We start from the raw sequence: 27,905 nt of genomic DNA on the forward strand, positions 1-27,905 counted from the left end.
TTGTTGCAAACAGTGGTAGGAACATAGTAGGTGCTTAATAAATATATGTTAAATGAATGAACAAGTGAATGAATGAAAGTGAAATGGTTTGTTTTGATTACTACCCATCAAAAGGGAATCTCTAAGCTCTACCCCAGTCCATGATAGAACTTCTTTCCCTATATCCACACACGTAAGGAAAGTAAGTCCTGTTGCAGTTACCTCCTTGGAATAAGTTAGGCACATTGAAAGACAATATGAATATTAAACCTACAGTTTAATAAGAGCTCACTACTCTGGAAGCCGGAAATGAGGCGATGAGGTTTTCAGATGCCTAATTAAGAACTACAATAGCTAGAAATGCCAAGGATCATTAGTAATTATTTATAGATAGGGAAATTGAGGTCATAGATGTTAGGTAACTTGTTGTAGATCTCTTAAGTACCATTCCAGTTCTTTCCACCAAGGTTTTTTTTTTTTTCCTCCAAAAATGGAGAAAGCGTTAACAGAACCTTGTTTGGTTAACTTGACTCTCCCCTTGTACTTAGATGGGCAGAGAGTTCTCCAGGGCCAGCAGCCTGTTAAGGGCTGGATGGTTACTCTTTCACAAGTGGAACACTATACTTGAACAGAAAAGTTCAACTTTGGGATGCAGTGAGATCTGAGCTGGAGGAGTTAGGTATGGTGATCCTGAAGATCGGACAGGAAGTTTAGCAACACAGCATTTAATTGCTCCAGGCTTAATTTAAGCAGAGGGAAGTGGAGCCTCATGCAGAAAACGGTAATTTTGTCTGGGTGGTGCTAGTCCCTAATATGAGGACATCCCTGAAAATGTAATTATAGCAAAGGACTTTCTTTTAAAATCACTAATTTCAACCCCATAGAGAAACTGGAAAAAGAATTCATGTTTTTTTAAAAAGTCAAGCAAAAATCACACCAAAGATCTCTGGGAAGAGATTTCCACATCAATGATAATATAGAAACTTGAATTTATAGGTTCATTTAAGAACAACTGACATCTTGACGACATTGAGTCTTCCTATGCGTGACCATAGCTCTTGTATCTTTTATAGCAAAACTTCTCAAAAGATTTGTCTATACCCATTACTCCCCCTTTTCCCCCTCCATCTCATTCTTTAACTCACATTTACCACCACAGATTCACTAAAATCACTTGTCAGGTTCAATGAGTTCCATGATGCCAAATCAAATTATTTGTCCTCATCTTATTTGATCTACCACTGGCACCTGACACATGTGATCAATCCTCTCTTGAAAAACTGCCTTCATTTAGCTCCTGGATTCTTTTCTTCCTGCATTGGCCTTCAAACTACTAGACAGTCCTTCTTAATGTCATTTAATGCCTCCTTCTCATTCTCCCAGCTCTAAATATGGCAAGTACCCCAGAGACCCATCCTTGGACTCCCCTTTGCTATCTCAACTTACTACCTAAGAATTCCAATCAGTCTCAGACTTTAGAAATCCTCAAAATTAGTGATGTGCTGGAGCTGGATCATACTGGCCCATAGGAGCTGAGAGTGCACATCTCTCCCCAATTCTACATTCAGTGATGTCATGTTGGAAGCTTGAAACTGGCCATAGTGGGAGTATCTACACCATGGAAATCAACAAATGCTACAGTTCAGGGATCCTCCTCACCCCCCGGTGCTGGCTCAGTAGACCAACCACTGAACTGTATGTTCTCATTCCCAAGTTTCCAACCTGGATGTCACTCAGCTGCCCACTTGACATTTTGAGTGTCTAACAGACATCTCTGATTTAACATGTCTAAAATGCAAGTTTGATTTTTGTTCCCCAAACAGATTCTTCCTGTTGTCTTCCCCACTTAATTAAATGATCACTTCATTCTCAGGCCGACATCTTTGGGTCACCCTGGACTTTTCTCCTTCTTTCATATCCAATCTGTTAATATTCTATAAAAAAGAACTGAACCACTACCATCGTAATGCAGAATACTTTAAATCTCTTACTTTGAAGACTAAAAAAAGCTTCCCAAATGGTCTTTCTGTTCCCAACCATACTACCTATAATCTATTATCCCATACAGTAGCCAGACGTATCTTCACTCCAAATCCTCTCGTGGTTCTTCTCAATTCAAATAAAATGCACAGTCCTCATCATGAAATAAAAGACTATACAAGGTCTGGCACCTCTGCTACCTTCCTGGTCTCCTTGCTATTCCTTGAAAAGGCCAAGCATGTTTGAAACTCAAGCCTTTTGTACTTTATCTCTGCCTGGAATCTTCTTTCCCCAGACAGAATAGTCTCAATGGCTCAGGCCTTCACTTCTTTTAGTTTGTTGCCAACACATGTCCTTATAAGCGAAGTCTTTCCTGACTGCCCTGTGTAAAATAGCAACACAGTACCATCATTTCTACCCCCTAGCTGCAATTTAAGTCTTCACTGCACGTCATCACTTGCTATCTGATGTACTACGTACTTTGTTTCTCAGCTATTATCTGTCTTTCCTCTCTGGAATGAAAGCTCTGTGAGAGGGGCTATTTTTTGTGCTCACTAATGTGTCTCCAGTGCCCAGTAAAATGCTTGGCATATAGTGGGTGTTCAATAAATATTTGTTTCATGAATAACTGATGTTTTTGAATAAATATATGAACACAGATAAATATTTGAAAGCCCACTTTATAAAATGATTGCACTGGTTATTCATGGTCTGTGGTATTATCAAGATTTTTTCCCTCTTCTTTACATTTTGCTGTTTCTTCTGACTTTTAATTATGAAGATTAAAAGAAAAAACCTATGAGGAATTTTTGAAGTACAGGGACAAGAAGGTAGAGATCCAATAGATTTTACTGAAAATAGCCTTTATTCTACTTTCCAAGTTCTGAATTAGAATAATTATCTCCAAATGCTCTTTCTCACTTTCCCCACTATATCACCTTTATTTTCTCTTTTTCTTACCTTAAAGCTCAAACCTCATATTAGGCCCCAGTGAGAATTCATAACAAAGATTGATGGAAGAAATAGTATGGCACCATTCTAAGTCCTTTATGTTTTCCCACTTCAAGTCCGTTACATGAAACTCTTCTGGGAATTTGGAAGAATTTTAAGACCCTGCTAGCTCTCTTCCTGCATTCAGATACATCCACACAAGCGTAATTTATGAAGCTCCTGAGTCAATTCTGAAATATGCCACAGTTCCAGCAAAAGATAAAGTCCTCCTTCTCTGCCTGAACCTTGGGTAAAATACAACATCACTGAGGTAAAGTCACCACAAATCTTTTGGCAAAGCCCCTATTCCTTCTAGACTGGAAAAGAGCCTGCTGCTTCTTCAAAAATGTGACTCTCCTCGTTTGTTGTACTGCTCCCAAAGCTAGATTCACCAGAACTTTCTCTGGTCACAATGTACACTAGCAGTGCTAAGATATACTCAGGGACACAAGGAATATCAGAAGATTCCTGGACTGGGGGTAGTTGGGGGACAGAGATGGGGCTTGAGAGGGTGGTAATGAATGCAAAAAAATTGAAATAGCAACATTGAGAAGTGATAATTTTATGGATAGCAATGCCCATGTGGACAAACCCTGTAACAGTTCTATGTCTTGGGTTGTTTGGATCTGTAAAATGAGGCCGGGTGTGGTGGCTCACGCCTATAATCCCAGCACTTTGGGAGGCAGAGGCGGGTGGATCACCTGAGGTCGGGAGTTCGAGACCAGCCTGACCAATGTGGTGAAACTCCGTCTCTAATAAAAATACAAAAATTAGCCAGGCATGGTGGCCGGGCGCCTGTAGTCCCAGCTACTCAGGAGGCTGAGACAGGAGAATTGCTTGAACCCGGGAGGCGGAGGTTGCAGAGAGCTGAGATTGCGCCACTGCACTCCAGCCTGGGTGACAGAGTGAGACTTTGCTTCAAAACAAAACAAAACAAAAAAATCTGTAAAATGAGGCAATTACTTCCTGTTATTTCCAAGTCTTTTTCCAGCTGACATTATTTGATTCTCATCTGAATACTGTCTGAGGGAGTACAGTGATGCAGATACGCAAATCCGATATGCATCTGAACTGACCAAAGGCTTTCCCAGTGGCTTCACATGCCATGAAAAGTCCTAGTGGGTTTCCCCGATCTGTGTGAGAGCTGGATCAGCTCCTGGAGATATCAGAATGGTTAGGGTTGCCTAAGACCACCAGAACCAGTTTAGCTTTTAACGCTGTGCCTCCCCGTTCTGGCTAATCTTTCTAGAATGGAACAAAATGATTTTTACAAAAGTAATCAACTTAAGATCAACCCACATCTTCATGACACCTCAGTAGGCAGGATACTCCAGCATAAGAGACAGGTAGCCAATGCCACCAAACACTTACTGGAACAATGCCGAAACTCGAAGCGGATGTGTGCGCCCCGGAATTTATCCACGGGAATGGGAAGTTTCAGCAGTTCAGACCACCTGGGACTGTTGTTATGATAAAGCACAAAGGAGTGGTACTCACTGGCTGGTGGCTCCCCAGAGCCGAAGGAGATAAAATCCTATGAAAGGGAACACACAGGTTAAAGAGAGCTTCATCTACAGATCTTTTGAAAAGGCAAAGCAATCACTTTGCTCTATCTGCCTGCCCCTCAAATAGCACTATGCAATTACCTCGCTGGTCCTTTGCCGTGTGTTTCTGTACTTGCTGCTGCTTAGTGGGGTGTATCTATTTAATTCTGATGCTGGTCTCCAAGGATTTACTGTGCCAAGGGTAGACCTGGGTGACACGTGGGAGATGGACGATTGCATGGCCCACTTGGAGTTCAAATACATGGCAAAGTTCCCAACCTGTCATAGTCAAAAGCCTGTTTTGTGCCTCAGTGGGTGACTCACTAAGCACCAGGGCCGACCTTCTTACTTAAATGGGCAACTGTATGTCTCTATGAAGAAGGGGCTCATGAAAAATACTTCTTCCATAAAAACACCTGCTATTCTCGCCCCAATTAGTAAGTAGTACCCTAGTCTTCATGCCTATTTTGGTCAGAAAGAAAATACATAGGATTAAATAATGAAATGGCTTTAAAAATATGCTGCATTTATCTCAGCACTTTGGGAAGCCAAGGCAGGAGGATCACTTGAGGCCAGGAGTTCGAGACCAGCCTGGCCAACACGGTGAAACGCTGTCTCGACTAAAAATACAAAAATTAGCTGGGTATGGTTGCGCATGCCTGTAATCCCAGTTACTTGAAGGGCTGGGGTACGAGAATTGCTTGAACCCAGAAGGGGGAGGTTGCAATGAGTGGAGATCGTACTACTGCATTCCAGTCTGGCGACACAGTAAGACTCTGTCTCAAAAAAAAAAAAAAAAAAGCTGCTTTTAAGTAATAGCTGCTGTAAGAAAATTATTGACACAATTAATTAAGCAAACTGTAAAAGTTGTTGTTGTTTTTTTTCCTGGCTTGTCTTCAGCATGAAGACTGCGTTTTTCTGCTCTCTTTTCTGAAAGGAATTTTAGTGAATTAAAAAAAAAAAGAAAACTACACAGGCGTGAAGGAGAAAAATAAGATAGAAAATAACACAAATCAGAAATTAACTGATCGCAAATCACAAAATAACTGATCACATTAAATATTAAGTGAAAGCAATTATACAGACTTGTTTGACCTGGAAATATCAAGTAGTAACATACCTTCAGGGTCTGGCCACTGCTGTCTACAATGAACATCGTAACTTCCACATTTCTGGCCACGCTCTTCCCTCCTTTCTCAAATTCTCCCCTTTCAATAGTGATATATAAATCATTCCTCATTTCACCTATAAGGAAAGGAAAATTAAAACCATGTTATATATATATATTAGGAAATGTAATAAAGTGCTCTATCAAGAAAAACTTTAGTTTATACAATATACTGTTATACATACATATAAAAGTACAAATATTATACATACATATAAAAGTACAAATATATTTGCATTTTTATAAAAGTGTCCTCACCCTCACTGCCAACATCTGAGAAGAATAAAAGCCAGCCTCTGCTAGTCTGAATTAGAAATACTGTAATGGTACATCAAGGAGGCGAATACTGGGACCAAGGAGGAAGGTATTGTCAAGTCTCACCATTTTTCAGTATTTTCCTCATTTTATTTATGAGGTGTGATTATAAAATGACAGCCTAGCAGGGGTGGCTCAGAGAAACCAGTCTTATTACTTTATAGTCATAGCAATTTAGGGTAGAAGAAATACCTAAATGCAGTAAAATAATAGGACTGTAAAGGGTACAATTACAACTTAAATCTTTTCCAAAATTCATGGACAAAATGATCTCACTGCTGGAAGAATCCAGATTAGCATTTTATGAACACAGATGTAGAATAATTCAGTCATACAGACAAACTCAGCTTAATATTTCATATAATCAAGCTATAAAACAAATGAGAAAGGCCCTATATTCAAATAGACACATCATATGTACATATATACTGTCGATTTTTTCTCTACTGGTGATTTATAAAACTTGAGTTTTTAAAAATCTCAACCCCTTCTTATTATTGCAAGATAAAAAAAGAGAAATTTGATGCCAACTAGCAAACTTAGGCAAATGTGCTAACAGCATGCTTTTACTTTTCTTATAAGAATTAAACTGGGGGGAGGCTGGGCGCGGTGGCTCAAGCCTGTAATCCTAGCACTTTGGGAGGCCGAGGTGGGCGGATCACGAGGTCAGGAGTTCGAGACCATCCTGGCCAACATAGTGAAACCCTGTCTCTACTAAAAATACAAAAAAAAATAGCAGGGCGTGGTGGCGGGCGCCTGTAGTCCCAGCTACTCGGGAGGCTGAGCCAGGAGAATGGCATGAACCCGGAAGGCGGAGCTTGCAGTGAGCCGAGATTGCACCACTGCACTCCAGCCTGGGGGACAGAGCCAGACTCTGTCTCAAAAAAAAAAAAAAAAAAGAATTAAACTAGGGGGAAATAATAAATGCATAGAGAAGTGAGAAGTCAACAAAGCACAACTAGAAAGTTTTTAAAGGTAAATGGTGAGATGGCAAGGTCGAATTTACTTTTACTTAACACATATTTCAAACACTTGAAAGAATCAAAAGTAATATTGTTTTCTTTTCTTTTCTTCTTTTTTTTGAGAAAAAAAAAAGGAGGTCTCGCTCTGTTGCCCAGGCTGGAGTGCAGAGGCGCGATCTTGGCTCACTGCAAGCTCCGCCTCCCAGGTTCCCGCCATTCTCCTGCCTCAGCCTCCCGAGTAGCAGGGACTACAGGTGCATGCCACCATGCCTGGCTAATCTTTTGTATTTTTTAGTAGAGATGGGGTTTCACCCTATTAGCCAGGATGGTCTCGATCTCCTGACTTTGAATACTCTGTTTGCTAATAAAAAATTTCCCCATAAGAAAGCAAATCACTAGAAAGAAAAATAACCGTATAACTATGTCTACAATTGGGAGTTTTATAAAACTTCTTCATCAAAGTGTGCACAAGGAAGTATCCTAGTTCCTCAATACCATGGACCATGGGAGAATATCAGTGTGCCAGATCATCTTCCTCCATAAAGACCAACTTTTTATGATGGCATCATTTGCAAATGACCTGGGCTGACAAGGATACAGGTGGGCCATAAAACAGAAAAACTGAGTAAGTTCTAAAAAGAATTACATCTTAGTCATCCTTTACAAAGAGTATATAAAACATACATTAGTGGAAACAATACAGACGTCTCTGGCTTATGAATTTCTAGTACTCTTATACAGCTCATACAAACCAACTTGGGAAGGCAATGAACTTAAAGTCCAGGAGAAAAGCAACATATTTCAACACTTTAAAAATTATATTTGTGTACTTTGAAAGTTTTCTGTTTTAACTATTTCCTTTACCAATTTTTAGAGAATGGCCCAGTACATTTTATGTTTCTTAGACTTTCTACTTCACTTTATTACTACATATATTTTTTACTATCACATTTGATGTTATTTATTTAACAATTCCATTAAAAAATCAACAGCAAATCCCCAAAATTTGTCCCCTGAATCAACTGACTTCAACAAACAAAAAATACATCTGGTACACACAATGTCTGCACATGCTAGTTTAACAAGAGGTTTGGGAGGAAATTCTTGATAATAATGTTTCCACGAACAGATTTGGCAGGTAAAAATCAACACTCAAATCAAGATACTTTAGAGCAAAATATATTGGCTAAAAACAGCAGAATTCTTTTGCTTCTTGGAGTAAGTGACACATAATAAGTAGCTCTGCTTATAAATAGACTATAAAACCTACACTGACTGATGGGAAGTATAGCTACAGGGGTTGTTACCTTAGGAATTTCTCATAATGAGCAATTAGCTTGTCCAAACCACACAGGGATTAACTGTCCTGCAAAATAAAGAGTAAGTGTTTCTTGGGAAGGTGCTTTCCACTGTTACCTGCTGGAAGGACATGGCCCCTCAGACTCCAGAAAAGGCAAGAGGGGATAAGGGAGGTTTGCAAGGTAACCTGTTTCCCTCTGTCCGTAGGCTAGGCCCAAAGGAGGGAAAATGAGGGATGTACTGCCAGCATCACAAAATTCTTTTTCTATGTACCTGTATTTATTCAACGAATGTTTCTTGAGCATCTCCTGTGTGCTAGATACTATTATTCCAAGCCAGGAAGATTCAGTAGTGAATATAGCAAAAATTCTTTCCCCAGAGTCTTGATTCTAGTAGGGGTAAGTCCTTAATAAATAAATAAATAAGTAAAATATATAGTATGCTGAGCGATAATAGGCACTGTGGATAAAAGTGAGAAGGAGGATACAGAGTATTGAATGGGGATGGAGGGAGAGTTAAAATTTTCAACAGGGTAATAAGAGAAGGCCTCATGAGAAGATGAGCACCCTGAGTAGGCTACAGTGTTCGACAAAGGAGTAAGGTTCCAAAGGGCATTAGCTTCTCAGGCCAGTCCCCAAGGCCTGTTTAGCTCATAACATAGCTGGATTCTCCCATCTCTTCTTTACAAAAAGGATTCTGAATTCAAATACACTAAAGGCGGTAGGTTCACAGGACAATCAGAATAAGGAGATACAGGTTCTAGTCTTTGCTACTGCTATGGTGTGTGACATCAGCCTATACAGGGTATTAGAAACCTCTGGGTCTCAGATTTTTGTTATTAAAATGAGAATAGGGTAAAGGTGGGGACAAGAGAGGTGGTAAGAGAGACAACACTGCTTTGTTATATTATGCTGTTGCTATGCCTTACAAAAGAACCTCCTGAAAATAACACGTTCACAAAATCAAACCCCTTATATGTATGCTTTAATTTTCTGTTCTTTAACTGTCACTATCCCTGTAACCCCATTATCTTTTGCAAATCTTTTAGACTAAAACCAGATTTCTTTGAAAAGAGAATACAGGACAAGAAGAACACTTCTCCTGGATGACATTCTCCACGTGCCTCTCCCCAGGAATTTTACAGCTTGCTTATGTTCCAATTCTGCAAGGTGCCACGTTTTGCCAAAATATGCAGAAGGATCAAGTTGAAACAAGTGCTAATTAAAATCAATACACTTGAGGTTGACTCTGGAGAAAACTCATGAGTCCAAATGGTGTTCAGAAAGCATCTTGGGTAATTAAGAGAGAAACCATCCAGTCAGTATGAAATGGAGTCATAGCACCTGTGTGACAAGCTATTTCCCTGACTATGTTTATTAACACCTCGTACCTCTCAAATTTATTACTCTGAAAATTTGATGTGCACCACACTTTCTTTCTCTTTAGCAGGCCTGCTGGCTAGGGAGCCTTTACACATATGAAGGCCTTTCAGAATACCACTGTAGACAAGACAAAGATAAGGTCACAAAATTGGGAACAAACCAGTGACCGCAGTCAAATGGATCCATTAACAGCTTGACCTAGATGGGTAAGAGTTTCCATCAGTAGTTGAAAACTGTAATCCTTGTTTCTGTCTTATGAATGCCTTGAATAAAGGCATACAGTGCATGATCACCAGAGCATGTAAACCACTGTACAGTCCCAGCGGCTTTATCTATTTTATATATATATATGTGTGTGTGTGTGTGTGTGTGTGTGTGTGTATTGCGTACACACACACACAGGATATTTGTTAAGAGTTATGGAACCAAATAAAATTTCCTGTCCTTTAGTTTTTTTAAAAAAGAAAATGTGTAAATGACTTAGGTGAACTTAGATTATTGCTGATGATGTTGTTAATGAAGATGACAGTAGCAACAGTCCTAGTAGCAACAGCAGCAGCAGTACACTTTATTGAGTACCTACTATGTGCTGGGTACTTTGCAAAATGCTAGAAGTAGAACATCTCATTAAATTATCATATCAACTTTATAAAAAAGGCACTATCATTTTCATTTTGCAGATGAGGAAATTAAAGTGTAGGGATTAAGAATGGTGCCCTAGGTATTATCAGTGACCCCACATTACCTATGAAAACCTGTAATTCCATGCAGTAAGAATAGCCATCAAATAAGCTACTGCAATTCAGCCTTTGTCAGGAGAAGTGACTTGAGCAAGGAAGGTAGTAGTCCTGTGTTGCCTTGCATTTGTCAGACCAGTTTTGAAATACTGATTACAGTTCTAGGGACCATTTTTACAAGACAGAGATAGACACAAATGGTATCATCCAGACCATAAACAATATGAAGAAAGGACTCAGAACCCATCACAGGAAGGAAGAGGTAGACAATCGAATTAACTGAATTTTAAAATGTTGAGGTTCCAAGCAGAAAGGGAAACTGGTCCAACATAAGTCATTTTGAGAGATAATGTGATGATGTGTTCTTGGCCAATACAAATATTCAAGTACAAGCCAGAAAACCACCACTAGGAACCATGAAGAGGAATGCATGCACTAGACACATGGGTGGGCTGGCATGCCCCTCATGTGTGTGATAAGCAGATTAATACCCCCTCCCCAAAGATGCCTAGGTCCCAATCCCTGGAACCTATGAGTATGTTACCTTGCAGATGTGATTAAATTAATGATCTTGAGATAGGGAGATTTTCTTGGATTATCAGGGTGGGTCCAATATAATCACAGGGTCCTTGAAAAAGGGAGGGGGAAGGGTCAGAATTAGAGAAGGGGATATGATGAGGAACACAGAGGCTGGAATGACTTGGGTCATGAGCCAAGGAGTGCAGGCAGCTTCCACAAGCTGGAAAAGGCAAGGAAGTAGATTCTCCCCTGGAGGCATCAGAAGAAACGCAGCCCTGATCACACCTTGATTTTAGTTCAATGAGACTAGCTCATCCTCTGACCTCCAGAACTGTAACATAATAAATGTATGCTGTTTGAAGCCACCTTGTTATAGCACCTATAGGAAACTACTACAATGTGTCTTCCATGTCCAAGCTTCTGTCACTTCATGACACCTTCAAGGAGGAGGAAGGAATGGGAGCAGGACTCACAGGTAACTGGAGACTGAAGCAGAGCACATACAGGGCAAACGTATGGATAGGCTGAAAAATTAACTAATATTGTATTTCCAGTTTCTCACACAAGATATACTTGAGTAAAACCCATCAGGTTTTCTCTATTTTCTGCCTGTCATTCTCATTTTTGTTTTGCTTTGTTTTAAAAAGAGTATTATGAGATACTGAACTCTTTTGGGAGGTAGCTTTTTATGTTTTGCTTATGATAATTAAGCAAGCAAGGGCACATGATACAACACCCACAATGGGCTCTTGCCTCTGTGCAAAACTGTCTCAAAGTGCTGGGATTACAGGCGTGTGCCATCATGCCCAGGCAGATTTAGGATATATTTTTAAGGAAGATCAAATCTTACTAGTGCACATCTACTTTCTCCAAAAGCAAGCTTACTGCTGTTTCAATTCCATCTGTTGATGTGTATTTCTCTATCAGTACATAGTAAGGAATATTTATATTGGCCAGGTGCGGTGGTTTATGCCTGTAATCCCAGCACTTTGGGAGGCCGCGACAGGCAGATCACAAGGTCAGGAGATGGAGACCATCTTGGCTAACACCGTAAAACTCCGTCTCTACTAAAAATACAAAAAATTAGCCAGGCATGGTGGTGAGCACCTGTAGTCCCAGTTACTCAGGAAGCTGAGGCAGGAGAATGGCGTGAACCTGGAAGGCAGAGCTTGCAGTGAGCCGAGATCGTGCCACTGCACTCCAGCCTGGGCAACAGAGTGAGACTCCATCTCAAATAATAATAATAATGATAATAGTAATAATAATAATAATAATAATGAAATTGCTTACTTCTTTTTTTCTCAAAGTGACTTTTATTTACTTTTTATATTTTTGTTTGTATTTTGCTTTAAGTTCTGGGATGCATGTACAGAACACGCAGGTTTGATACATAGGTATACATGTGCCATGGTGGTTTTCTGTGCCTATCAACCCGTCATCTAGGTTTTAAGCCCTGCCTGCATTAGGTATTTGTCCTAATGCTCCCCCTCCCCTTGCCCCCCACCGCCCACAGGCCTTGGTGTGTGATGTTCCCCTCCCTGTGTCCATGTGTTCTCATTGTTCAACTCCCACTTAGGAGTCAGAACATGTGGTATTCCTGTGTTAGTCTGCTGGGAATGGTGGCTTCCAGCTTCATCCATGTCCCTGCAAAGGACATGAACTCATTCTTTTTTATGGCTGCATAGTATTCCATGGTGTATATGTGTCACATTTTCTTTATGCAATCTATCATTGATGGGCATTTGGGTTGGTTCATAGTCTTTGCTGTTATAAATAGTGCTGCAATAAACAAATGTGTGCATGTGTCTTTATAGTAGAATGATTTATAATCCTTTGGGTTTATACCCAGTAATGGGTTTGCTGGGTCAAATGGTATTTCTAGTTCTAGATCCTTGAAGAATCGCCACACTGTGTTCCACAATGGTTGAACTAATTTACACTCCCACCAACAGTGTAAAAGCGTTCCTATTTCTCCACACCCTCACCAGCATCTGTTGTTTCCTGACTTACTAATAATCGCCATTCTAACTGGTATGAGATGTATCTCATTGTGGTTTTGATTTGCATTTCTCTAATGACCAGTGACGATGAGCTTTTTTTCATATGTTTCTTAGCTGCATAACTGTCTTCTTTTGAGAAGTGTCTGTTCATATCCTTCGAAATTGCTTACTTTCTTAAACATAAGACAAACATCTCTATAATATTCTTCTAACTCCAGTCTGTAAATCATTATTTAGTCAACTTTGACCAAATAGAAATTTGAATTATTTGAACTATGAAGACACATGTGCACATTTGTTTACTGCAGCACTATTTATGATAGCAAAGACTTGGAACCAATCCAAATGCCCATCAATGACAGACTGGATAAAGAAAAAGGAGGACTGATTTGAATAATACTTATAAAATAAACAAATAAATCCTCAAATTACTATTAAAACTGGTCCCCAAATCTCAACCCTATCACTCCAATGTTTTCACTTAAATCTTTTTAGGGGATGGGCATGGTGGCTCATGCCTGTAATTGCAGTACTTTAGGAAGCTGAGGCAGGAGAATCACTTGAGCCCAGGAGTGTTCAAGACCAGCCTGGGCAACATAGGGAGATCTAATTTCTCCAAATAATAAAAAACTAGCTGGGTGTGGTGGCACACCTGCTGTGGTCCCAGTTATTCAACAGGCTGAGGCAGGAGGATCACTTGAGCCTAGAAGGCTGAGACTATAGTGAGCCGTGATTGTACTACTACATTCCAGCCTGGGTAACAGAGGGAGACCCTGTTTAAAAAAAAAGAAAAAAGAAAAAAAAACTTTTTAGGGTTAAGAGCTTCAAAGACCTACTAAAAGTGAATGCACTGAAATGTATAAATGATGGGTTCCCTAACAAAGAATGACAGTTTAACCAACTGATATGTGGGAACAAGTCTCTAAGGAAATAGGGTATAGGCATGAAAGCTTAAATAGTGAAATCATGATGGAGGCAAAGAAAATTTTGCCTGGAAAGAATCGCAGAGTAAAAAATGGACATTTGGGGACCAGGGAAGACAGTCAGATGTTCCATGACATTCCTGACACATCAGCAGCTTTGCTCCAGAATGTCTGATGAATGGAAACTTAGACCTTCCTGATACTTAGCAACAGGCCAGGCCCTGCTTTGCCTAGGGTCTGTTAAGATATTTAGAGTTGGGCTGTCCAACAGGGTGACCACTGTCACATGTGGCAATGGAGCCCTTAAAATGTGACTCGCTGAAAAGAGACATGCTGTACATGTACGATACTTGCCAGCTTTCAAAGACTGAGGTTGAAAACAGAGTGTAAAATAACTCATCAGTAGTTTTTCATATGGATCTCCTATTAAAATGCTAATATTTTGGATGTTTTAAGTTAAGTAACACATATGGTTAAAACTAATTTCATCCCTTTTATTCTCACTTTTTAAAAGTGGCTACCAAAACATTTAAAATTACCTTTGTGGCTCAAATGATGTTCCTATTGGAAAGCACTGATTTAAATAATTTGCTGCTCTCCCTCCCTCTCATAGCCCAGACCATGGAACTCCTTCAATCAGGGTTATTTGGCTTGGAGGTGGCAGTGACAGAGCTTCAGAGAAAATGCTTTTTCTCAGTTGGAAGTCTAACACTCTAAGAAATAAAGTGCTGCGTGACAGACCCTTAACCAAGGAAGAGTCCAGAGGACTTCATGATGACTCAGAAGCATATGGGCAGGTACCTCCTCACACCAGGGGACCTGTCTGTACAACAGTGAGACAAGTGGAGAATTTCTGTGCCTATGTTTTTCCCATTTCAAAAAGAGTCTGGCATTGATTACAGTCTGTGATCGAAAAGAGTTTTTTATATGTTCTTGTCCTTGTCAGGATCACAGATAATTCATTCTGCAGAGAGGCAGTGACTGTGTGCATAAACTTGGTCCTGTTGGTATAATCATGTGCCTCGCCTGTTTTGACCCCTATCAGAACACTAAAGAGGCAAATTAACTCTGAAGGACACATCTAGACAATGAAAAAAAAATTATGCTTGCAGACTGTCAGTGTAACATTGGGATCAGAAATATTTTTCACATACACTTTCTCATGGAAGAATTCAGCTCAAGTTTTCATTAGAGCCACTGGTGAGAATGAATTAACAAGTCTGAAAGTAACAAAGGAAAACAAAACAATGATTGCATGTTTCCTAGTGCAAAAAATTCCACTGAGTTTTACAGTTGCTTTCAGTTGTTTAAGGAAATACATACATCTCTCCCTTTTCTATTATGGAAGATTAAAAAGCCAGAGGTAGAGGAAGAAAGGGAAAAAAGAAAGAGAAGGAAGTGCTTTTAAAAAACCTCTTTTGTACTCCCCTGCACTACAGACACATGTCTGGAAGAACAATTTTCCCGGATAGTGTAGACTTCGCATTACAAGGTGGTACCGGAAAGGGACAGAAGCGAGCCTTATTCCACAGAAGTTCATGTCCATCATTAAAGCCACACAAAAGCTGCGTGAGCACAGCAGATCCTGGACAATTAATCAGCCAGTGAAGTGTCATCTTGCTTTATATTTTTCAATTTCTCCATGATACTGCCCAGATACCAAGCTGAGGAATTCTTCCAGCAGCTGGCTGCATTCTGCTCTAAAATGTTTTTTTTTAATATATTAGATTTGCCCATCAATTTGCTTCCCAGTGGGATGAATTTTTGTTGTTGTTGTTGAAGAGGAAATTCCAGTTATTTATAGCAACTGAAGGAAATAATGAACAGTTGCAAGGGCCACAGAATAGCATGCCACCAAGTAAATAGTTCTATAAACAGTCATTTTCAACAACAGTACCATGAGATGCTCAGGCCGACTGGGTCCCTAAGCTAGGTCAGGTCATCTGAGGAAAACTCACAGGATGTTCTCTCAGCCTTCCTTGCACGAAGGAATTTCAGTCGAGCAATTACAAAATGGTGCAATGGGCGATACTGGTCATTTTAGGTCTTTACTCATAGCTATCTCATTATTGGGTCTCATAGCTATGCCAGGTGCCTTGTCAGATACAACTTCCTTTGCTTGCACTTACACATGGGATTTAAACAGTGGTTTAGAAGATCTCATTTAAAACAAATACTGTCAACAATTTAGGCTATTTTATTTGGTCTTTCTATTGTTTTTCCCTTTTCTTGGTTGTGGAGGGTGGGGTATGGAGCACCCAGAAATACTACTACTTAGTATGCTATTCGTCATCTTCTATCTGTAGACAAAAGGGCAGAAGCTCTTTGTTTCTATGAAAGATCAAACATAAGTGAGGTCCTTTTATAATAAAATTCATGACTTAAAAAAACTCATTTCTTGATTTGTAAAAACAAGAGGATATGTCAAAAAAATTTTAAAAGTAAGCCACAATAACCTGTGTAGCTTAGTCCTTTTCTGAGGAGGGAGGAAGCAGAAGAGGGGGAGGAAGAGGAGGAGGAGAAGGAAAGAAGATGGAGAAGGGAGGAAAGATAAGAAGAAAAAGAAAGATTAAGATCAAGACAGAAAGGAAAAGAGAAAGAAAATAAGAGGTCCAGACACACACAAAGAAATAGATAGGTATAGACAGAACAAAGGCTTGTTGAAGATAACCCCAGCTGGTCATAGCCCTGTGTTCCTAGGGACAGTGTGAAATTTCTAGAACTCTAGTGGTTCATTACTAAATAACAATTAGACTTTTTTTTTTTCCTTTTAAACTTCAAAAGTTTTTAAAAGGCTATTCTCTCATAAAATTATGACTTTCACAGAGTTTTAGAAATTAAAAATTTTAGAGCATAGAAATTTCCTTTTTTTTTTTTGATGGAGTTTCGTTCTTGTTGCCCAGGCTGGAGTATAGTGGCAGGATCTTGGCTCACTGCAACCTCCGCCTCCTGGGTTCAAGCGATTCTCTTGCCTCAGCCTCCTGAGTAGCTGGAATTACAGTCACACACCACCACACCTGGGTAATTTTTTGTATTTTTAGGAGAGACGGGGTTTCACCATGTTGGCCAGGCTGGTCTTGAACTCCTGACCTCAGGTGATCTACCTGCCTCAGCCTCCCAAAGTGTTGGGATTACAGGCGTGAGCCACTGCAACAGGCCAGAAATTTCCTTTTAACATTGGAGGTGGGCCAGGCACTGTGGCTCAAGCCTATCACCCAAGCATTTTGGGAGGCCAAAGCAGGAGGATAACTTGAGCCCAGGGATTAGAGACCAGCCTGGGCAACATAGGGAGATCCTATCTTTTTTTTTTTTTTGAGACGGAGTCTCGCTCTGTCACCCAGGCTGGAGTGTAGTGGCGCAATCTCAGCTCACTGCAAGCTCCGCCTCCCGGGTTCACGCCATTCTCCTGCCTCAGTCTCTCCAAGTAGCTGGGACTACAGGTGCCCGCCACCACGCCCAGCTAATTTTTTTGTATTTTTAGTAGAGACGGGGTTTCACCGTGGTCTTGATCTCCTGACCTCGTGATCCGCCCGCCTCGGCCTCCCAAAGTGCTGGGATTGCAAGCGTGAGCCACCGCACCCGGTGAGATCCCATCTTTACAATTTTTTTTTTTTTTTTTTAATTAGCCAGGTGTGGTGGTATATGCTTGTAGTCCTAGCTACTCAGGAGGCTGAGGTGGGAGGATCACTTGAGCCCAGGAGTTTGAGACTGCAGTGAACAATGACTGTGCCACTGCACACCAACCTGGACAACAGAGTGAGACCCCATCTCTAAAAAAGAAAACACAAACAAACAAACAAACAAAAGACACATCAGAGGTACAGCCATGCTGGCTATGACTACACAGTCTTTCACTATTAAAGCAGGTACTTGCTATTAGTGCAGTGGAGAACAAAGACTTGGGGGATGTGGGCCTAGAATCATTAGCATTGAAGACACTGCTCAGGTGTTACCTCCCCAGGAAATTTTAACGAGACTCCTTCAATAAGATTCTACAACTTCTCTGTGCTCTCCATGCTGTGTTCTCCAACTCCTTTTGGGTTATAGCGTGTCTCTGCCTGTGGACTGTAATCTCCCTCAAAGCATGAAGAGGTCTTACTCTCGCCATCTCCACTGCTAACACCTTGCTCAACACCATGATCACCACTTGCCTGGATTAGCTCAAACAGCCTCCAAACCGGTCTCCCTGTTTCTCTGCTGCCCTCTCATATTCCCTCCAGGTATAATCTCTATACAGCAACCACAGTGATCTGTGGCAATGTAAAGCAGTGTCACACCTCTGTTTGAAACCTCTAGCTGTTTCCTTCCTCATTCTGAATAAGACCCAAAGTGCTGAGTGTGACCTACAAGGTCCACATGACTTCCCTCTTCAAATCTCCACTCCCATCCCCAGTACTGTATTTTGACCAAGTTAGCCTTCTTGCAGTTCCTCAAACAAGCCACGATTCTATGGCTGCAGGACCACTGCCCTTATTGTTGCTCTGTCTGGAATCCTCTTATCTGCACAGCTTCCTCATGTCTTTTAGGTCTCTACTCTACTGCCTTCTCACCTAAATTTCTTACCTACCTCACATCTCCATCTCTCCACCCACTACCATCTAAGACATTCCCTAGTTCTTCACCTACACTGGTTTTCACCTGAGCATTCATCATCTTTGAACATACGTGTTTTACTTACATATTTATTATAATTTTCCTTATTACAAAGTAAGTCCTATGAGTTTTTTCTGTTGTGTTCAGTATTATAGCCCCAGTATCTGGAAGAATGCCTTTGTACATAGAAAGTGCTAAATATTTATTTGTAGAATGAATGAACTCATCTTTTAACTTTTGGCCCCTGGCACAAAGTTTTGATTGATGCTCAATCAATGCCTGCTGGCTAAATCAATTTTTGCTAAATATACATCCTCCTCATCAGCAAATGTACTATTCTTATCCAATTCATAAGTTGTAGATGAACACACTCAGAAAATCCTAAATTTCCATAAGCACATAAAGGGGTGTGCTTTTAAAAATTTATTTTCATGGAGAGATTACGACTGACCCACTCCCAAATCCATCAGTTTCAATGAATTTGGCATTCATTTCACACTGTAAACCTCCTTAACCCACATCTTTTCTACTTTTGGGGAATCTTGGGGGCACTAATATAGATCTAAATCATACACACAAACAGATTTAGAAAAGGTATAGAAGTACATATAATATTTGCATACGGCTGCTTATTTACATATGGCTAACTAGTGTTCAATACGTTTTTATCAAAACTTAGGATATCCTCTAAGCATCTTCACCAACATTTTCCAGCAAGGAGTACGATATTTTCTGGACGGTATCTCAGTTTTCCTTCTTCTCGTGGTCATAATGAAATGTAGCCATGGCCCCCACAAGTTAATCACTTTAGGATAATCAGAATGTAAAGACATTTTTGAGCTTCAAATCACTGACAAGAAAGTTTATATAAAAGGACAAATTTAAAAATTAAATTGAAAAGGATATTTTAGAAAAAAATGTGCTTACTTACAGTCACATACCTCATTTCATTCTTTAGCATGGCCCATGTGAATGCTTCAAAGCTGGCAATTTGAAAAATTTCTCAAACATCAAAAACAGAGAGTGTACCCATATTTCATCATGTCGGTACGTCCCAAGTCACCTACCAGGCATAATAATATTTGAAAATCCCAGCTTCCTTGTTATGGATACTCCATGAGAAAATACTGATGAATATTCTCTTCTGATTTGTTCAATGTCTCCGTGCAATAGCTGTAAGGAAACTGCTAAACCTAAAACAAATGAGAGATACCTGAGTTAAAAACAGAATAGAAATAAAGAGAAACTGATGTGTTGCAACAAGCCCAAATTTAGAATATCACGGTTTTAAACTAAGGGTTAATGGAGACAACCCGATTTTGATGGAGACAAAATTGACAGAATCTATATGAATCATATCTGAATAACACTTTTCCAACTTCAACATCTGAGTTTCCCATTCATAAGGAGGTTCACAGCAAGTGGAGAAAATGAGCAGAACTCTAAGAGGCAGGCTGGCTTCCAACCCCCAAATCTCTCCTCCAACCCCAGTCTGGTAGAGCACGTTCCTGCGCCAACACTTATTCCAGAAATAGATGAAGGTCACCTGGCCCTATACTGACATCAAAATGGGAGGTTTAAAAAAAAAAACAGAAAACAAAACTCTATAAGGCCTATGAATAGTTGCTTATCAAATATCAAAAGCATAAACACAAATCTGAAGACATATTAATTTAAGGATTTTAAGGATATTGATATTTTCTTGAAACATAAGTAAAGCCGATTATAATGAAACCAGGATTATATTAATAATATATACCGTAGAAACTTATGAAGACATGATTTTCTAGTAAGGAGAATTTAGCAGGATACAGGACACTTTGACAAACGAAAGAGAATTTAGTCAGTAAGAAGAAAAAATTATTATTTTTACCCAAATTATAATGACATTAACATAGCGGGATATACAGAAGATGCAAAACACTTTTTATCATATATTATTTTCTCAATTTCCAGGCAAGAAGTACAAAAATATTTAATGTCATATCATTGTGAATATGTCTGTATGCACACTCCAAAGACAGCACTTCTCTTTCAGCTTTTTCATTCCTTCTTCGTTTATCTTCCTATGTTTCAATTTTTAAGATAGCCAAATTAATATATTTTTAAATTTTTTATTTCCATGGGTTATTGGGGAATAGGTGGTATTTGGTTACATGAGTAAGTTCTCTAGTGGTGATTTGTGAGATTCTGGTGCACCCATCACCTGAGCAGTATACCCTGAACCCAATTTGTAAGTCTTTTATCCCTCACTCGCCTCCCACCCTTTCCCCCATGTTTGGTTTTTTTTTTGTTTGTTTTTTGTTTTTTTTTTTTTGAGACGGAGTCACGCTCTGTCCCCAGGCTGGAGTACACTGGCACGATCTTGGCTCACTGCAACCTCCGCCTCCCGGGTTCAAGCGATTACTCCTGCCTCAGCCTCCTGAGTAGCTGGGACTACAGGCATGCACCACGATGCCCAGCTAATTTTTGTGTTTTTAGTAGAGATGGGATTTCACCAAGTTGGCCAGGATGGTCTCGATCCCGACCTTGTGATCTGCCCGCCTCGGCCTCTCAAACTGCTGGGATTATAGGCATGAGCCACTGCGCCTGGCCTCTATGTTTTAAAATAAGAAGGACAAAAATATCTCCCATCTATATTTACTATATTAGTGACAGAAAATGAAACCAGTCAAAGGTGACTTATTTTTGAAAACATTCAATCATCATTAACCTGAAGTCAATTTAAAGATAAATTTGCTGGCCGGGTGCGGTGGCTCACACCTGTAATACCAGCACTTTGGGAGGCTGAGGAGGGTGGATCATGAGGTCAGGAGATCAAGACCATCCTGGCTAACGTGGTGAAACCCCGCCTCTACCAAAAAAACACACAAAAAATTAGCCCGTCGTGGTGTCAGGCGCCTGTAGTCCCAGCTACTCTGGAGGCTGAGGCAGGAGAATGGCATGAGCCCGGGAAGTGGGGCTTGCAGTGAGCCGAGATCGCACCACTGCACTAAAGCCTGGGTAACAGAGCGAAACTCCATATCAAAAAAAAAAAAAGATGAATTTGCTTAGTGGAGTCAAGAAGATGATAAATGTACATCGTTAGATTTAGATTCTCTATCTACATTATTACTTATCACCACATTTCTCTCAATGATGCACAGATCACGGGCAAGTTATAATTCCCAAAAATGACTTACAGTATTATAATGCTGTACAAGAACAAAGGTGTGAGAATGACATCATGCTGTGATGAAAAAAATGCAAAGTTTATTTGTCACATGTCTAGAGGAAGATCTTCCCTTTTACTCTTTTTCAATAATAGAGCAAACAAACAATAACAATGAAAGTAGCGTTTTTTTGGTTGGTTTGCTTGTTGTTCAATAGAGCGGTTAAAATATCAGGAAAATTCGTAAACAAAAAATAAAAAAAGAAGGAAAGAAAAAAGAAAAGGCTTTAGGCTCAGAGAGAAACTGGAGCCTCTCCTGAGGCCCAAATCAGAGCTAGATGAGGGGCAATAAACAAAGAAAAGGAGGACAGGGACATGACGACATGACCATGTCCTCACACTTCCCAGTTTGTGCACCAACAGAATGTCTCCAAGAGCTGTGGCAAGAATTACATTAAGTCTGGCACATCCTCAGAACTTCAAATCTGCATCCCAGTTTAACCTAACTATCCCTTATCTCCCTCTCCAGCCCCACCCCATTCACTCTGAGTTAGGTGACTGATGACAATAAAATGGAGAGTGTCTGTCTTTGCATGGCCACGGGAAATGAATAAGGGGAGAATAAGCCATCTGGATGATTTGATCGAGACAACTATCATCAGTGAAGCTTTTGGACACTTTATGTGATACTAGTACAACCTTTTAAAACCTAGAGGCAGAAGAATGAAGACAAACGAACATGTGTTATGATCCATCTGTCCCAGCAGCTATTTCTTCCTGACTCACACTCTACCCCCACCTAATCACGGGTGTCTCTGTTCTCCTCCCACTTCTGTCCTTTTGCCTTCAAAATACTCACCCACATCATTGCCATCATCATTAGCATCACCAGGATATGGTATTTGTAGAATACCAGTGTTTGCCAGATCTAGTACATAATAACAGTTCTTCCTGCTGGGGAAAACAGTTCAAATCCTGACGTACTATATGAGCAATGCTTTCCAGTACAGAATAAGATGAATTTAACAAAATTCTTAAGATCCTGTCATTTTTGCAAGTGAAGATCATTTTACTGGGGCTTCTCAACGAATGATCTGATCAGAGACACTAGCAACATCATGTGGTATACATAAAGGAAGAAGAGAAAAGGACTCAAGAGTAATGAAAAAACAAAGAGATCATGCTATTCACAATAGAAGTCGGAGAGAGGAAAACTGATCAAGATTCTTGTTTTGCCCTATAGGAGCCAGCATTCATTTAACCAGTAGCGACTTAAAAAAAAACAAAAACAAATCAAACAAACAAAAAAACCCATAAGCTGAATACTGTACTTTACAGAGGATAACACAAGGATAAAAGAAAACCATTGGGTCAGAGAGGTGAATCCTGAAGAAAATTAAAGAAGATAGGAAAAGGAGAAAAAATGTTTTAGAAAAAGACAGATGGAGGGGGAGTAATAATAAACAAAAATACATCAGTGTTCTCTAGAGAGCAAGGGCCACAGAGGGGAGAGAGTGCAAAAGGACAGAGAGGACCCATTTAGGAGACAGTCGACAGAGAGGAATCAGTCAGTGGAGAAGGGAAGGGAATGGGAAAATGACAGGACAAATAGACAAAACAGTATGGGGAAAAGGAAAAGCAGGCATTTCAGAGTTGGATACATACTAAAAGTTTGATAGATATAGTAGTTTTCAACCTGAAGGTTTAGAGCAATATAGATTAAAGCCCTCAATGTAATTATGTCATTTGACTGGCCAAGTGATGATAATGGGGGCTGAGGGGGAGGGCAGTTATTGCCATTTGGAGGTTCCCTAATTTCTCCAGAATGAAGAATTCACAGACATCAAGAATTACAAAGGTTAACAGGACACAGCGTTTGACCACAGTGTGTCTGGCTTTGCCCAAATCATCAAATCTTTCCACAAAGAAACCACAACATATGACTAAGAAACATCAAAGAGTGGGTGCACAAAGAAAAAACATGATTCTGACAGTGAGTCCACAGGGACCAGCCCACAAAGAGCCATTGCAATTCCATTTATTTTCCAATCAAGGAAACTCCAGATCCTATTTTTACAGTGGTCCTTAATTATCATGACCACAACCAACAGGCTGGATAAACGAGCCGCCAGAACAGTAAGAAATAACATAATGAAGACTAAGAAACTACTCATCACTACAAAGGAGAGACACAGCAAATATTTACACATTCCTTCTAAAAACGTTGAACTCATAGAAGCAGAGAGTGGAATGATGGTTGCCCGGGATTGGAGAGGGTGGGGGATATGGGGGTTGGGGAGAGTAAACCAGGAGATTTTGGTCACAGGAGACGAAGTTTCAGTTGGACAAGATGAAGACGTTCTAGAGAGCTACTGTATAGCATGGTGAGGTGGTTAATAATAATATACTGTATACTTAAAAATCACTAAGACAGTGGATTTTAAAATGTTCTCACTGCTATAAAATATGTGAGGGTAATATGCTAATAAGCTTGATTTAATCATTTAGCAGTGTATACATATATCAAAACATCATATTGTATGCCACAAATATGTACAATTTTTAATTGTCAATTATACTTTATTAAAGCTGGGGCAAAAAAGACAAATATTTATACATTCCAATTACCTGAGATTAGCCCTGTCTTTTCAGGGTTACGACACAGGGCATGTTTGGAGAATGGTATTTTTCTTTCCGTTTTCTTTCTTATCATCCTACTTCACTTTCTTGGCCTTAACTGCTATCTCTGGGGTTGGGGCAACTTCTTAAATTTTATCTGTACATTTCACCTTATTCCTGCCATAGTTCAAAATGCACACTCTGAGCAGCAGTAACTTATGGCTTGAGAGGAGGGTGGAAAGTGGGATTTAAGGATGTATATAACAGTGTTCCTACTCCCAAGGAACTGATAATCTAACAATGAAAATAAGAAACTTATACAGAGAGAGACAGAGAGAGAATATAAAACAGAATGGATTATAGGTATGATAGGAATATCAAAATAAGAAAAAATTATCATGGAAAGAATTGGAAAGCTTAGGGAATTTTTATTGGAATTTATGACAACCTGTAAAATTAGATTAAATTTGAATTTCATAAAATTTAAATTTCATAAAATTTAAATTTCATAAAATTTTGATTTCATAAAATTTAAATTTCATAAAATTCTAATTTCATAAAATTTAATTTATAATTTAATTTCATAAAATTTAACCTAATTTTGTTTATGTAAATAATATGTTAAGTCACTTTTTTTAGCCCTTAACATAAGTGCCCAAAATGAAATTGCTATGGGAGAAATGTTCCCTTTCTTGGAAGAGACGTAATCGTTAAAGTGAACTTTCACATCAGCGATGTTCAAGCCCAGTGGATAAATACTTAACATTTAATTTTAAACAAAAGGCATAGTCATTAATCTGGAGTCTGCCATAAAACAACATATGATTCATGATTAAGTTCAGCTTACAGAGTAGTAGTACGCGAAAGAAAGGCTTGGTATCTTTTAAGCCAAATGTGGCTGATTACTTGGAAGTTCTAATTTCATGAGAATTGAAGCTCATTTATTCTATAAGTTGGCTCCTTTTAAATTCATGAAATTCTGCAATTTTACATTAAAAATGGAAAGCACAGCATGATTTATAAGTTGCTGCTGAAATTTTAGAATACATCAGCCATTTTGCCACTAATAAACCAAATAACATGTAGCTACGAATGTACAGCAATGCAAAAATGGAAAACTGTGATAAATATATTGGATAAATACATGTTGTTATTAAGTGTGCAGTTTAAGAATCATATCATATGGTTGCAAGTGACTACCTCAACGTTAACCTCTCTGTGCTTTGGTTTCCACATCTGTAAAATAAAGATAATGGTACCAATTCCATAAAATACTTTAGGTAATGCTTAGCACAAAGGAAGTGCTCAGCCGGGCACGGTGGCTCAAGCCTGTAATCCCAGCACTTTGGGAGGCCGAGGCGGGCGGATCACGAGGTCCGGAGATCGAGACCATCCTGGCTAACACAGTGAAACCCCGTCTCTACTAAAAATACAAAAAATTAGCCGGGCGTGTTGGCGGGCGCCTGTAGTCCCAGCTACTTGGGAGGCTGAGGCAGGAGAATGGCATGAACCCGGGAGGCGGAGCTTGCAGTGAGCTGAGATCGCACCACTGCACTCTAGCCTGGGCAACAGAGCGAGACTCCATCTCAAAAAAAAAAAAAAAAAGGAAGTGCTCAAAAATGTCAGCTGCTACTGCTACAATTGCCACTGCCACTACTATCATTGTATCTACCATTGTTTCTGTTCTCATTCCTCCCTACCATGAGTATCAACAAATTAGCTTCCATCAAAATATGGCCAAAGTCTCCTTAGTGTCATATAGAAATAAAATATTTCTTTTAATAGTTGTGCCCACTTACCACCAGATAAATCCAAATATTGTAATTAGGTTCTATAAAGGTTTCAAAGGCAAATATGTCTGTATATTGAGAACAATCCTCTAACATGGGAGACTTAAGACATAACTGAGAAATACAAATAGACAATATGTACAATTAGACATATGCGAAGGTGGTGAAATTCCTAATGACATGGAGATTACGGTGCTGTCCTCAGATACTAATAAGTCAACGCTCTGAACAAGTGACAAATTCTGAAATATCCTTTAGAAGATACTTAGCACGTAATTTAGTCAGGAGGAGAGGTTATACTGCTATCTTATTTTGTTTTTCAAATATCATGATTTTTATTTGCTTCTTTTTTTTTCCCCTTCTTTTTCATTTGTACCCTCTAAATGGATTGAGTTTTCTTATTCGCTTATCTCTCTATAGTTCTGGAAATTATACATACTATTTCTATTCTTGAAATGTTTAACATAAGTAATTGACTTAAATACTAAATTTAATCAATAGCTCTATTCTCTTCTGGAACAATTCTGGGAACTTGGATCTTTTAAACTCTATGATGATATATTTTTAAATTGTTGCTGTTTGCAGTCAATGCTTAAATAGATTTATCCGGACATTTACTATTGTCTTCGTACACACCTGCTTCTTACATTTCTTTCCTTCTGGGTTCAGTTCTTTTTTTTTTTTTTTTTTTTTTTTTTTCAGACGGAGTGTTATTCTGTCGCCCAGTCTGGAGTGCAGTGGTGCGATCTTGGCTCACTGCAACCTCTACCTCCCAGGTTCAAGTGATTCTCCTGCCTCAGCCTCCCTAGCAGTTGGGACTACAGGTGTGCACCACCACACCCAGGTAATTTTTTATATTTTTAGTAGAGACGGGGTTTCACTGTGTTAGCCAGTATGGTCTCGATCTCCTGACCTTGGGATCTGCCCGCCTCAGCCTCCCAAATTGGTGGGATTACAGGCGTGAGCCACCATGCCCGGCCTGGGTTCAGTTCTTTACTCCTGATGATGAACTCTGACCAGTTGTTTCAGTGAATGTGAATGTAAAATCTCCAAGTCTTTATCTGAAATTTTATCTTATTCCCCCTTTTAAATATGGCAGGTCCTTTGTTCTGTGGGGCTCTGCATCTGTAGATTCAACCAGCTGGGTATCGAAAATATTTGGAAAAATAAAATAATAAAAAATAACACAACAACAGTAACCACAAAAAACAGTACAGTAATAACAATCATTTAGATACCATTTACATTGCATTAGGTATTATACATAAGCTAGAGATAATTTAAAGTATATGAGAGGATGTGCATAGGTTATATGTAAATAGTATATGCTATTTTATGTAAGGGACTTCAGCATTTGCAAATTTTGGTATCCTGAGAGGTCCTGGAACCAGTTTCCCATGGATACCAAGCAATGACTGTAACAGTTTGGCAAGTAAAGAATTCAAAGTTGGCCATTTGCTCCCAGCAGTTTTAAGATATTTATTATTCCATAATATTCTGACCTCTGTAACTGCTGCTAAGACTATTATTTCTTTTTAGGTAATCAGTATTTTCTCTCTGGTTTCTGGTTTTGTCTTTGGTGTTCTGCAGTTTCACCATAATTTATCTAGATATGACTTTAATTTTATTTATCCTGCTTATAACTTTCGCTTCTTTTATCTGGGCATTTTATCCTCTGCAAAAGTTATTTAATTTATCCAGATATAACTTTATCCTACTTATAACATTTTCTTCTTTTATCTGCACATTTTATCCTCTGCAAAAGCTCCACAAATTCTCAGCCTTTTCAAATATTGCATCTTACCCATGTACTTTATTTGTTCCTTCTGGAATTCCTACTAGATGTACGCTGGTCTTTTCATTCAATCCTTTACTGCTCTTAAACGTTTATTCAGGTTATTCCATTGCATTTACCCCTTGGGTAGCATTCTGGCTAATATTTTAAGTTATAATT

At 39.3% G+C, this 27,905-nt stretch overlaps 1 protein-coding gene across 3 annotated transcripts in view; it reads right to left on the reverse strand.

Annotated features, from left to right (window-relative positions):
* Positions 1-27,905, reverse strand: part of DOCK4 (dedicator of cytokinesis 4) — a 475,993-nt gene that overhangs the window by 172,654 nt on the left and 275,434 nt on the right. For all 3 annotated transcript variants that reach the window (XM_032761480.2, XM_032761481.2, XM_032761479.2), the window contains exons 13-15: positions 19,459-19,584; positions 5,614-5,738; positions 4,321-4,483 (exon numbers count right to left, since the gene is read on the reverse strand). In XM_032761480.2, coding sequence (XP_032617371.1) covers positions 4,321-4,483; positions 5,614-5,738; positions 19,459-19,584 — 414 coding nt within the window. The remainder of the gene's footprint in view (positions 1-4,320; positions 4,484-5,613; positions 5,739-19,458; positions 19,585-27,905) is intronic.

This window comes from Hylobates moloch, unplaced genomic scaffold (genome assembly GCF_009828535.3).
Source record: "Hylobates moloch isolate HMO894 unplaced genomic scaffold, HMol_V3 SCAFFOLD_1, whole genome shotgun sequence".
Taxonomy (NCBI): Eukaryota; Metazoa; Chordata; class Mammalia; order Primates; family Hylobatidae; genus Hylobates; species Hylobates moloch.